This window comes from Fundulus heteroclitus, chromosome 23, assembly GCF_011125445.2.
Source record: "Fundulus heteroclitus isolate FHET01 chromosome 23, MU-UCD_Fhet_4.1, whole genome shotgun sequence".
Lineage (NCBI taxonomy): Eukaryota > Metazoa > Chordata > Actinopteri > Cyprinodontiformes > Fundulidae > Fundulus > Fundulus heteroclitus.
Genome location: NC_046383.1, coordinates 34,786,730 through 34,799,088, shown reverse-complemented (window position 1 = coordinate 34,799,088; position 12,359 = coordinate 34,786,730). Strand labels below are relative to the sequence as shown.

The 12,359-nt window shown below is 42.6% G+C and overlaps 1 protein-coding gene across 1 annotated transcript; it reads right to left on the bottom strand.

Moving 5' to 3' along the window:
* Positions 1–4,477: 4,477 nt before the first annotated feature.
* On the bottom strand, positions 4,478–10,941 carry LOC105920664 (P2Y purinoceptor 14). Its single transcript, XM_036127596.1, has 4 exons — positions 10,828–10,941; positions 5,884–6,025; positions 5,531–5,790; positions 4,478–5,370 (listed from the first exon to the last, which is right to left on the bottom strand). The coding sequence occupies exons 2-4, from the start codon at positions 6,019–6,021 to the stop codon at positions 4,674–4,676; spliced, it is 1,095 nt and encodes a 364-aa protein (XP_035983489.1). The 5' UTR covers positions 6,022–6,025; positions 10,828–10,941; the 3' UTR covers positions 4,478–4,673.
* Positions 10,942–12,359: the final 1,418 nt, after the last annotated feature.

The window sequence follows — 12,359 nt, the reverse complement described above, 5'->3', positions numbered from 1 at the left end:
TTGTTGTCAGCTGTTTTATGCACTGAACTTTCTGACCTGCTGGTTTACATAAATCCAAAGAAAAACCTTTCATTTATGCATCTGTGGTCAGTTTGAGATTTTCTTTTAAAAGTTAAAATGTTTGAACACCGATAAACCTCAGACTGGTAGATTTCCGCTTTGCAAAGACCCCGCCCTACTCTCCTTCTGATTGGCTAATGTCCTGGCTCTGCCAGATTTCATTGATTAAGCGCAGCTTCTGTTTAAAACCTTGAATAAAAAGTCTACACAGAACATTTTGGCGCTCATTTTCCAAATGACGAAAGTCCCTCACAGCGACGGAGAACATTAAACCCCTGATAATATTATTTATTCAGATCAGAAGGGGGAGGAATGTTCCCCCCCCCAGGGATAAACACGAATGACCAGAGGGGGGACGTCACAAACAGAGGGGGGGAAAAATCCCCCCATCCCCCCCCAGCAAATCGCACCCTGTACACAACACATATATATATATATATATATATATATATATATATATATATATATATATATATATATATATATATATATATATATATATATATATATAGATATATGCATAGCTATATCACAGCAAAGAGATTAAAGACATCATCAGGGGAGGCAGATCATTATTACCATCTAACATAGAAAGTACTCCTGGGTCAATGTGAGCTCTGTGCTTTCTGTGTCTCTGCTCTGTCTTCTCTAAGCCCCAGTGGGTGGAGGCAGATGAGCGTTCACACTGAGCCTGGTTCTGGTTCTGCTGGAGGTTCTCCTCTCTGCTAAAGGGGAGTTTTTCTCTCCACTGTCGCTTCTGGCCTCTGAATGCAGACCAGATTCTGAATGTGGAGCAGAGAAACCTGGACTCTTTAGTTATTGTCCTTGGCGACTTTAACAAAGGTAACCTAACTCATGAACTTCCTAAATATAAACAGTTTATTAAATGCCCGACCACAGAGGACAGCATTCTAGATCACTGCTACACCACAGTTTGCACATTGTGCAAACTGTGGTCATAAGCGTGACTGCTTATCACGCTTATGACGGTGTGATAAGCGTGATAAGCAGTCAGAGATGCTTATCACGCCGTTCCCCGTGCTGCACTGGGCCAGTCTGACCACGTCATGGTTCACCTGATTCCTGCTTACAAGCAGAAACTAAAGCTCTGCAAACCTGTAGTGAAAACATCAAAGATGTGGACCAGTGAGGCTGTAGAAGATCTTCAGGCGTGTTTGGATTCTACTGACAGGGACGTTTTCAGAGCTGCTAACACCAGTCTGGATGAGTTCACAGAGGCTGTGACATCATATATCAGCTTCTGTGAGGACTGCTGTGTTACATCATGAACCAGGGTGTGTTACAATAATGACAAACCCTGGTTCACAGCCAAACTCAGAAGGCTAAGGCTAGACAAAGAAGATGCCTTCAGAAGTGGAGACAAATGCAGATTCAGAGATGCAAAATACAAGTTTAGCAGGGCAGTGAAAGAAGCTAAACGACTGTACTCTGAAAAGCTGAAAGACCAGTTTGCAGCCAACAACTCTGCTTCCATCTGGAAAGGTCTCAGGCACATAACAAATTACAAGCCTAAACCCCCCTCTCCATGAACGACCGACTCTTTAGAAGACAGAAACCCAGGAAAGCTGCTGGACCAGACTCTGTCTCTCCATCCACCCTGAAGCACTGTACTGATCAGCTGTCTCCAGTGTTCACAGACATTTTTAACACCTCACTGGCGACAGGTCACGTACCAGCCTGCTTCAAATCCTCCACCATTATCCCTGTTCCCAAGAAGCCAAGGACCACAGGACTTTATAGGCCCGTTTACACTACACCTAAAAACCGAGCCATGCCGAGACCAGTCCGAGCTTGGATCAGTTACCCAAGACAAGCCGACCCGTTTACACACCAAGCTTATCTCGGTTCCCTGGTTGCTCCTTGCCTCCTAGTGGCGATCTGCAGTACTACCGCTCTCTGAGATTGAAGGCGGAAGCAGCAAAACAAAACAGCGGCGCCCGTAACATTCAGGAAGTTATGCTTGATATTGTGATATTTCGGTGTTTGCAGAGAGTCAGGGGAAGAAGGCAACCATTGGTGAATTTACTTGAGAAAGTTGGCTTTTTGGGAAGTGGATGAGACAAACGAACGTCTAATAAGGATTTACAGACGCAGGAAACAACAACAGACACTGAGGTTCATCACGCTGCTAAGCAGAATCATCTCTGGAAATCGTGTGGCACGGTAAGGAAGCTAGTATTATTATGAAAGTCTGAAATTTGTCTGAATGGAGTGTGAATCGGGACGTGCAGCCAGACACGCCGGAAAAACGTGGACAGTCAGCTGACTGTAAGGGGATGACGCGGTCTGCTCATGCGCTCTTTATCAGAAAACCGGGCCAGAAAAAACACCAGGCCGAGACCTCCCCAAGAACTGGTCTGCAGTTAGCGCGGTCCGGTTATGTTTAGCGCGGTTCAGTTCAGTCTGCTGACCGTTTACACACAAGAGTTATCTCGGTTACCGAGCTCGGACTGGTCTCGGCTCGGTTAAAAAAGTGTAGTGTAAACGGGCCTAATGACTTTAGACCCGTCACTCTGACCTCTGTGGTCATGAAGTCCTTTGAGCGCCTTGTGCTTTCACACCTTAAAGAAATCACTGATCCCCTCCTGGACCCCCTACAGTTTGCCTACAGAGCCAACAGGTCTGCAGACGACGCTGTCAACTTGGCCCTTCACCACATCCTCCAGCACCTGGACTCTGCAGGAACCTACGCCTACAGGTGGGAGGCTGACCATCTGGTGACCTGGTGCAGGGAGAACAACCTGGAGCTCAACACTGTAAAAACAGTGGAGATGGTTGTGGACTTCAGAAAGAACTCTGCCCCAGCTATCCCCCATCACCCTCTGTGACTCCACCATCGACACTGTGGAGTCTTTCTGCTTCCTGGGAACTATCATCCCCCAGGACCTAAAGTGGGAGCTGAACATCAACTCCCTCACCAAGAAAGCCCAGCAGAGGATTTACTTCCTGAAGAAGGCAGCTGAAGAAATTCAACCTGCCAAAGACAATGATGGTGCAGTTCTACTCTTCCATCATTGAGTCCATCCTCACCTCCTCCATCACCATCTGGTATGCTGGTGCCACCGCTAAGGACCAGAGCAGACTGCAGCGTGTCATCAGGTCTGCGGAGAAGCTGATTGGCTGCAATTTTCCAACTCTCCAGGACCTGTACGCCTCCAGGACTCTGAGGCGTGCAGGAAGATTGTGGCTGATCCCTTCACCCCAGTCACAAACTATTTCAGACACTTCCCTCTGGCAGGAGGCTGCGCTCCATCAGGACCACAACCTCACGCCACAAGAACAGTTTCTTCCCATCCGCTACCAGCCTTATCAACAAGGCCCAGAGCTTCCCGTGACACTGGACACTGCCTCTCTCCCCCGTTCAGCACTTACAAGCTTCTGTGTTACATTAATGCACAGTTTACTGAGTGTATACAGCTTCCGTGTATATATCTTTTACTTCTTATTTTACTGTATTCTTATTTTTTGTCTGCACCATCAATACCAAGTCAAATTCCTTGTAAGTGCAAACCTACTTGGTGATTAAACTTGATTCTGATTCGGATTCATGCATGCACAAGTTTTTTTTTAATAATGGTCCAACTGGGTTTGTTCTGGCTGAATCTGGGTTCTGCTACCATCACCCAGCTTCAGGGACATGGATGGAGAGCCACCAAAAACTGCAGGACTGATTGTAGACGAGGACGACTCTGAAGAAGAGGAAAACCAGCTTTGAAGAATGGACATTTTTTTATATATAAAATATTTTGTTGAAACATCTTGGAACTGGACAGAATAAATGCAAACACTTTAAAACCTTTGAGGGAAAAAAAATCGTACAATCTGACGAGCTTTGCATCAATTCTCTGAGTTTGAGGCGCATATATGTTAACCTGACGAACCAAATGAATTTCGTTCCGCTTAGCTCTGCCTAGCTTCCCTCACATCCATCTGGGACCTCTTCCATAGAGAATGATTTCTCCAACCCATTTTATTGTCCAGCCAATCAGGACGCAGGGCTGGAGTTTCATAGATGTGACGTAGTAGAGAAGCGACCGTGAGACTGTTTTGATTCAGACAACAATGGCGGCTTGCATCGAGGAAGCAAGCGTTAGCATTGATGCTGCTATTTCTTCCGTGTTGTCCAATCTACCTAATATTGTTTCATTAAAAGAACATCAGAGAACGGCTATGAAGGCTTTTGTTGGTGGAAACCATGTTTTCGCCCTTCTCCTGACCGCATTTCTTTTTGTTTTTTCCTGCGTCGCTCTCACAGCGTCACGGGTTAGCTTTGGTGTGAGTAGTTGACGTCGATAAAGATGACAAACAAGTGGCTTATCCAATCATATGCAAGGATTTTTGATAAGGCCCAGCCTTCTGAAACATCATTCCTATGGATCTGATCCAGATGGATGAGTGGAGCCAGGCAGAGCGAAATTCATTTGGCTAGGGTCAGGTTACATATATGGAGGCCTTAGACCCCAATGAGGTTGTTGTGGGTTTGATTCCAGCCTGCTGACTTTTGCCGCATGTCTTCCCCGTCTCTCTCAGTCCATCTTCCTGTCAGCCTAGTTTCAATAAAGGTCACTGGTGCCATAAAAATGACAAAAAAGTTACAGGTCACAGTTTGACCTTGATGTTGTGCTAAAGGACACTTCATTGTTGATGTCCATGTTCCTCAGCTGCGCTTCACCTTCTGTCCTGGCTGCATTGACCCTCTGATGGATGACTCTAAAACCCCTGAGCCTCAGCTTTACCTGGACCCGGAAATCCTTGCATAAGAAGAAGTAAACAAGTGGATCCAGGCAGACATTAAGAACCGACATGATGGTGGCCAACTGCAGGGGGTAGTAGAACAGCTTGACAAAAACAGCCTCCTGGTAAAACATTGAGGGAAGTCGAACCAGGTGGTAAGGAGCGAAGGAAACACAGAAGACGCAGACCAGCACCAACATTTTCTTTCGGGATCTCAAAAGCTTCTTGGAGCTGAAGGATGAAGACTGTCTCTGGTCAGCATGCAACAACTTGCGGGAGGTGCGGTAGTAGGAGAATATCATAGAGATCAACACCAACAGGAAGGTGGTGAAAGCACAGAAGTGGCTAGCTCTGTAGATCTCTCTGAGGAGCTCACTGTGGAAGTCCTCACAGCTGCAGTCAGTGGACCGCTGCTGTCTGCCGTCGTTTAGCAGCATGGTCATGTATGTTGTCACCGGGACCAGGAGAAAGACCCAAGTGGCCGTGGAGATGATGCATGCAGTACGTGCAGACAACAGGAAGCAGTTTCTGAAAGGATGGACCACCTTCTCATACCTGGAGAGACAGAGAGGAGGAGATAAACGCTTCAATCAGGGAGTTTCCCGTTCAAAATAAGTCAGAGGTTTCACAGATAAGCTACTTGAAACACCCCAAACATCTACATGTACTGTAGATAGAGCAAAGGGCCTCTGGTTTGCTGTAAAGACTGTTTCACCTGTTCCACGCAATGTAGCCCATGAACAGGATGCTGGCGTACATGTTGAGGAACAGCATGGAGGCTCCAAAGCTGCAGTAGAGCAGGTGGGCGGCGGCAGAGCTGGTGGCGTTTTCCATGACGCGCAGCGGGAGGCTGAGGCAGAGCAGGAAGTCGGCGACCGTCAGGTTCTTCAGGTAAATCATCAAGCTTTTGGAGCTGCTTCTCAGAGGTTGGCAGCAGTGAAACCACAAAATGAAGCCGTTGAGGATCAAGCCCACCTGGCGATGGAAAACATCATAATCTTTGATTTGGGCATGCTCTGAGTGGATGGGATCAGATCTCTGAAGACAGTGAGAAGACATGGAGCTCACCAGAAACAGGACACTGTAGACCACTGTGAAGGCGAGGTGGTCTGACCTTCTGGCTAGGCAGGAAGTTTGGATGCTTGTGTTCTGGGTGGTACCTGAGACATTGTTGACTGCGGCTGTAACAAGGCCTTGACCGGACATGTTTCTGTAAGGAAGACAGTTTATCAAAAAATCAACAGGGTCCATGGAAGATAATTTGCTCCCCTCATCTAAAGAAAGTTCACATTTTCAGCATTTAGATTGCAGTTTTATAATTGTACAACTAAAAGTGTCTAAACCTTTCCTTTATTGGCAGACAACCCATCTACTTTTAAGACTAATCTTAAAACTTTCCTTTGTGACAAAGCTTCTAGTCAGAGTGGCTCATGTTACCCTGAGCTACCTCTATAGCTATGCTGCTATATGCTTAGGCTACTGGAGGACATCAGGGTCTATTTCTCTCACTCTGATGAGTTCTTTATGGAAGCCCTAAATAGGCAAGTGAGAATTTAGTTTTTTAGATTGGAACATTTTTAAGGTTTTTTTAAGCTTTATTCTTAAAATGGATGGTCAAAGGCCTGGTTTCCAAGAATCAGTGTCCCATTTTCTAAATTAGATTTTTGCTAAGAAAAATAATACATGCCAAAAAGAGCCCAACAGTTTTTACTTTCACATGTGGAGCCTTACTGCTTTTGCCAAAGTGCTCTGCTTGATTTATATATGCAAGAAGCTTTATTAGATTTTATTCTGGGACTATTTCATGTTCAATGGACACAAAATGGAAAGGTAGACAAGAAAAAAAGAGAAAAAGATTAGATTCAATGCTGAAAGGAAGAAAAGGTGAAATAAAGAGGAGAGGGAATAGAGAGAGCAATATAACATCCTCTGAGTCTGCTTCTACACCTGCAAAGAGAGATATATAAAGAACAACAGAACCAGCCGATAAAGTATTACAGGTAGAAACAACCAACGCCTTGATGCCATCACTGAAGAATATACAGTATTATTTAATATGACATGTACAGTATAAAGCAACAGCTAAGGTAATGATAGAGATTTTCTGTATAAAAGTGGGTCTGTAAGCACTTGAATCCAAGCACGTGTAGGTTTTTGTGAGAGTGCATTTGTGTATGTGAGGTTTATCCATAGGTAAAAACCATAATTTTAATTGAAGCAACCCTACCCATAAGTGAAATTGGTAGCAAATTCCATCTGTCAATCTGTCAATGTTTAACCAATTTATAAAAAAAAAATCCAAAACCAAATTTATGTAGAGTAGCAAATAAGAATTTCCGTTTAACTCTGTCAAATGCTTTTTCTGCATCTAAAGACAATATATTGGATTCAGTATTTTTACTGTAGGAATAATCTATTAAATTAAGTAATCTGCGTGTATTTGTGGATGACTGCCTTCTTTTAATGACACCAGTTTGATCAGGGTATATTATTAGAAGAGTGACTTTAACTAACTGTTTTGCAAGAACTTTACAGGTTATTTTAATATTCATATTAATAAGGGATATGGGACGATAGCTGGTAGGAAACACAGGATCCTTGCCTGTTTTAAGCAGGAGACTAATGGTAGCAGAATTCATATTAGCTGGAAATCTGCCATTTTCCTGAGTTTCCTGCAACATTCTGTGGAACGTTGGTGCCAAAATATTCCAGAATTCTTTATAAAACTCAGCAGGGAATCCATCTGGACCTGGAGCATTTTTTTGGGCATGCTTCTTAGAGCTTTCTGAACTTCGATTGTTGTCAGCGGTGAATCCAGGGTCAATCGTTGACTATCTGATAATTTAGGAAGTGTTATTTTATCCAGAAATTGCTTGATGTCATTATCTGATGGATTTATCTGCGATGTGTATAAAGATTTGTAGAAATCTCGGAAGGTGTTGTTCATACTTTCAGGATCATATAATATATTACCAGCTGAGTCTGTAACTACAAATATAGTTGTTTTTTCTTTATTTATTTTTAGCTGATTAGCTAAGAAGCTTCCTGACTTATTATCATATTCAAAGTTTTCTATTTGAAGTCTGTATTAATTTTTTTTTTTGCTTTTCTGTATGTTAGTTTAATTGTAATTTAGCTTTGCGGATTTTACACAGCTTTGCCTCTTTCTACTTCATCTATTTCTGATAGAATTATTTTTACTATTTTCTACATATTTTATGTTTATGGTATTTACTATGTTCATTGCATTTATCATATATATTTACTCTTTACTACTAAGAAGTTTTAAGGTTTTAGATATTAAAGTGTATTTCATGTGACTGATCTCTCTCTCATCGCTGCAGAAGGCCTGCAGAAAGCAGAGAAATATGTTGTGACAATATTTCTTTAACCAATTAAACAAATATTTAATTTATATATTTATGTTGTGACGATAATGAGTGTTTTTATGAACTCTATTCAGCCATCCGGAGTGCGTACACACTAGATGAAGTAGAAAGAGGGAAAGCTTACGCACAACTGTACTGTGTGAACTGCTTGGTATTATCTGGAAGGTCACATAGTTGTTTTGCTTTTCCCTACCCCTTAACGTGACAAATGTTACCAGGGATTCCTTTTCCTAAAAAAAAGAGGAGGCGACGGATTTGCTTCAGAGCGAATTTGGAGATCTGTATCTCTATTTAGCTCTCATCGCAAGTTTTGAAAATCAACTCTTCTGTTGTCTCTCCTCCTTGTGTTTGTTTAATGTTTTAGGTGTTTGAACCTGACAATTTCATACCAATGTGCGCTCTCTAGATTTGGCATTAAACGACTGACATAAAATAGAGTGAAAAAAAGAGGAAAATACGGAGGGGCACCTCTGTCCTCTCAGCTCTGCGTAGTGAATAACTTTGATCTTACCGAGGTAAAAGTCTAAGAAAAATCGTAGAATTCTGAAAAGATATTTCCTAAAATGTCGTCATTAAGAGCTACCTTTAGTCTTAGTATTCTGATAAATTCACCACAGACTGGCTGAGAATTTAGAAAGTGAAATATCCAAAGTATATTCTGATTGAGTTCTGATGCCACGATACCAATGGACACGATGTGTATTAAGAAAATATCCTCCCTGTTGCTGGATCCATACTTTCTGCTAAGTTCTGACCCGACCATCTGAATGTCATTGTCCAGTTGTAGAGAGCCTGATGTGTGAATTTTAGTGTCAATTTTCTGCTGCTGCAGCACATCTCCAAGGAGGTTCCACGTGTTCTGCATTCAGATGACATTCTGAAGACCTTGGTTATAACGAGTGCTTGTTTGAGCTAGCGTTGCCTTTCTACCAGACCAACCATTCGCCTCCAACCTCCGTGTTATTGGAATATTATCCTAAAGTCACTATGACCTGACGTCATTTCGGACATGGGAGCACTGGAGACACAAGAACTGCATAACCAGCGCCACGGTCCGCTGATTACCAAGGTCAATGTTGGCGTATTTTCTGTGCGGGATAGTGAATAGGATGACTGTCGTTGTTTTGTCTCACGGCAAGGCCGCTGTCAGGTATTTAGGGAAAGGCGAAGCAGAGGGGAGTCAGAAACAGGGCAGCTGCAGACTGCAGCGGGACCGTTGGGTGCGATGACTTTCCATCTATTTGATCTCTGCTCTGTTTCTCAATACAAGTGCTGGTACTTCACCACTTCACTGTTTCCTGATTCAATAAGCCTTGGAGGTCAGTTATAGGTTTGACTTTCCTATTACACTCTGCCATCAACAAATGATTGCCCTCCACACAGCTGCCGTTACTAATTCTCTGCAGGTTGTGGGTGAAAATCCCTACAGATCAGCAGTTTCTGAAATACCCAGACCAGCCTGTCTGGTATCACTAACCATGGTTCAAAAGTTTTCTTTAGATGCACTGAGTTGCCATATTGTCATTAGCTGATTTGCTCGCTGTGTTAACAAGCAACAGTTTTCACAAAATAAAGTGGCTGGATAGTTTATGTTGACTGTATTTCTCCTAAAAGCGTAACTTCTGCAGGGTTTAGATCCCTGAGCATTGCCACCACAGTCAGATGGCCCTCTGAGATTAGTCTTCCTCCAGTTGGGTCAAGTGTTTGCAGGTTGTAAGATGGACCTTTGGAGGAGCATGATTGTGGTTTTAATACGTAAACATGAGGTCTTGAACACAACAGGACATGCAGACAGAGAAATAGGCCATTTAACAGAAGAATCATGCAAAGAATAAGGAAAACCAGGTGCTTCAATCATGTAGCGAGAGTGGAATGTGACAAAAGAACCAGATAAGCAAAGCAGAGATGCATGAAAACTGAGGAAAACAAAGGGAGCTGAACTAAAAAACAGAGAAACTACTAAACCAAGGCGAAAAGACTAACAGTGATCTCAGAGAAATAAATCCAAAGGCTCAAATAACAGAACAGGAACTAACTAATATGTTAAACACCTATCTAACAACAATGAACACAGAGAAAGGAACTGAATATAGTAAGACCTAGAGAACAAAAATAGACAGCAAGGAAGTGATCAAAAAAACAAACAAAGAGCGCAAACAATGTTGGTCAGTCGGTGTGTTTTAGATGCAACATAACACCTCAGTTTTTTTCCTCTTGGTGTGAGTCAGAGTGAGATGCTGCTCATCAAACCATCAGTTTTACATAAACCACACCACATCTTTCTTACGTTGAAATAAAAAAATAAAACAAGCTTTTCTCTGGAAACTGTGAAAAACCAGCTGCAAGAAATAATAAAATGTCAGTAACCAAGAATGATGAGTTCTTTTAATGCCCTCGTCATTTATTAAAATTTTCCTGAAGGGTAAACACAGAAAAATGTGAAGAAACACAAAACAAATCCAAATGTTTGGTCAAATAAATCCATCACTGTATTGATGTTTATTCTGTAGACTGTTTCAAACATTAACCTCGAGTTTAACTTTAAAGAAACTACAACTTGTATCTTTTTAAGGTGGTTTAACACCAGTGAATCCATGAAAATGAGACCCCTGCTGTTACTTACAGGAGTTTGTTCTTCCTGTTCTCGGCTTCAGGACCGGGTTCCTCCTGCAGCTTTTAGAACTGACTCGGATGACCGACTCAGTGCAACAGCATCATTCTTCTGAAGAACACAGACAATCTACCTGAAGAGATTCGTCATGGACGGTCGAAGCTGTTCAGCTCTCTCACCCATTCCTTCAGCTGCATGCCCGCTCTGTTCTGATTGGTTGGCAGTTCAAACCAGCGGCTCTAAGCCATATAGTTATGTTGATTTTTTTGGTTTTCAACAGAAGAGAAACCTGCACCTTGTACTTCCTGCTTATTTTGTGCACCGCATTGCTGCAAATGGCTGAAGCAGAAATGAGAAGCTCTGAGGTTGGCCTGTGTAACAGCTGGTTTATATTTCAACCCTCAAACAGCTGAATTTGTATTACTTTATAATACCTGTGCATTGCAAACTTTATTTATATAGCACCTTTCACATGTAAAACCCCACAGTGCTTCATAAAAGAAAACAGAATGTATATCAAAATATAACATCACAAAGTACAACTTGAGAACCAAACACAACCAACCAAAGGCTTGCCTAAACAGTAAAGTCTCCAGCTGCTTCTTGAAGGAGTCAACAGAGTGAGCAACATGATAGCTAGAAAAGTCAGGCCTCCTCTGGTTTTTAAACGGGTTCTTGGAACCATGAGAAGGTTCTGACCTGATAACTGAAGGGTGCAGCCGGAGGTGTCGAGGCGCAACAGATCGGTGATGTATCTGAGCCATGCAAGGCTCTAAAAGTGAAAACTAAAAGTTTTAAAGTTTTCCGAAATTTGATTGGTAGTCAGTGCACGGTGGATAGAATAGGAGTAATGCGAGTCCTTCTGCTAGACCCTGTTAATAAAAGCCTTGCAGCGGCGTTTTAGAACAGCTCAAAGCGAATTAGAGCAGCTTTGTTAAAACAAGTAAAAAGAGAATAAACTTGGTAATTTTTCTCAGGTGACAGCAACAGTTTTTCCCCAAGAGCCTAGGGCAGGGGTCACCAACATGGGGCCCACAGGCACCAGGTAGCCCCCAAGGACCACATGTGGTTCCCTCAAGACTGTTCAGGAAAGTAGCCCAATCTTCCAGTGAGTTGCATCTAAAGTGTTATTTTATTCAGTTGCTCTTCCTTTCTTAATCAAACTTGTATTTGCACAGATTTAAAAATGACAAAAGCATTTGCCAAATGTTTACATTGCATATAGTTAAGGTGATCTCGGACTCTTGTAGGTCAAAGGTCAGTACCGGCAGCTCTTCGTATGACGCAGCACTGATGAGGTAGCTCTTAGTTTCTAAAAGGTTGGTGACCCCTGGCCTAAGGTGGCAGTGATTGGTCGAACCCTACACCAAGATTTCTGATGTCTGAACAGAGGAGCTCAAAGAATCGAGGTGAACCACAGTTAAGGGCAAAGGTCAGAGTCTGGAATCTTCTGCAAAACAGACAAACACAGATAAAAATAAAAATAAACGTTTTCCACACTGTAGAAGCCTCTAACCTTTTAGAAAATAAAATATCAAATAAGA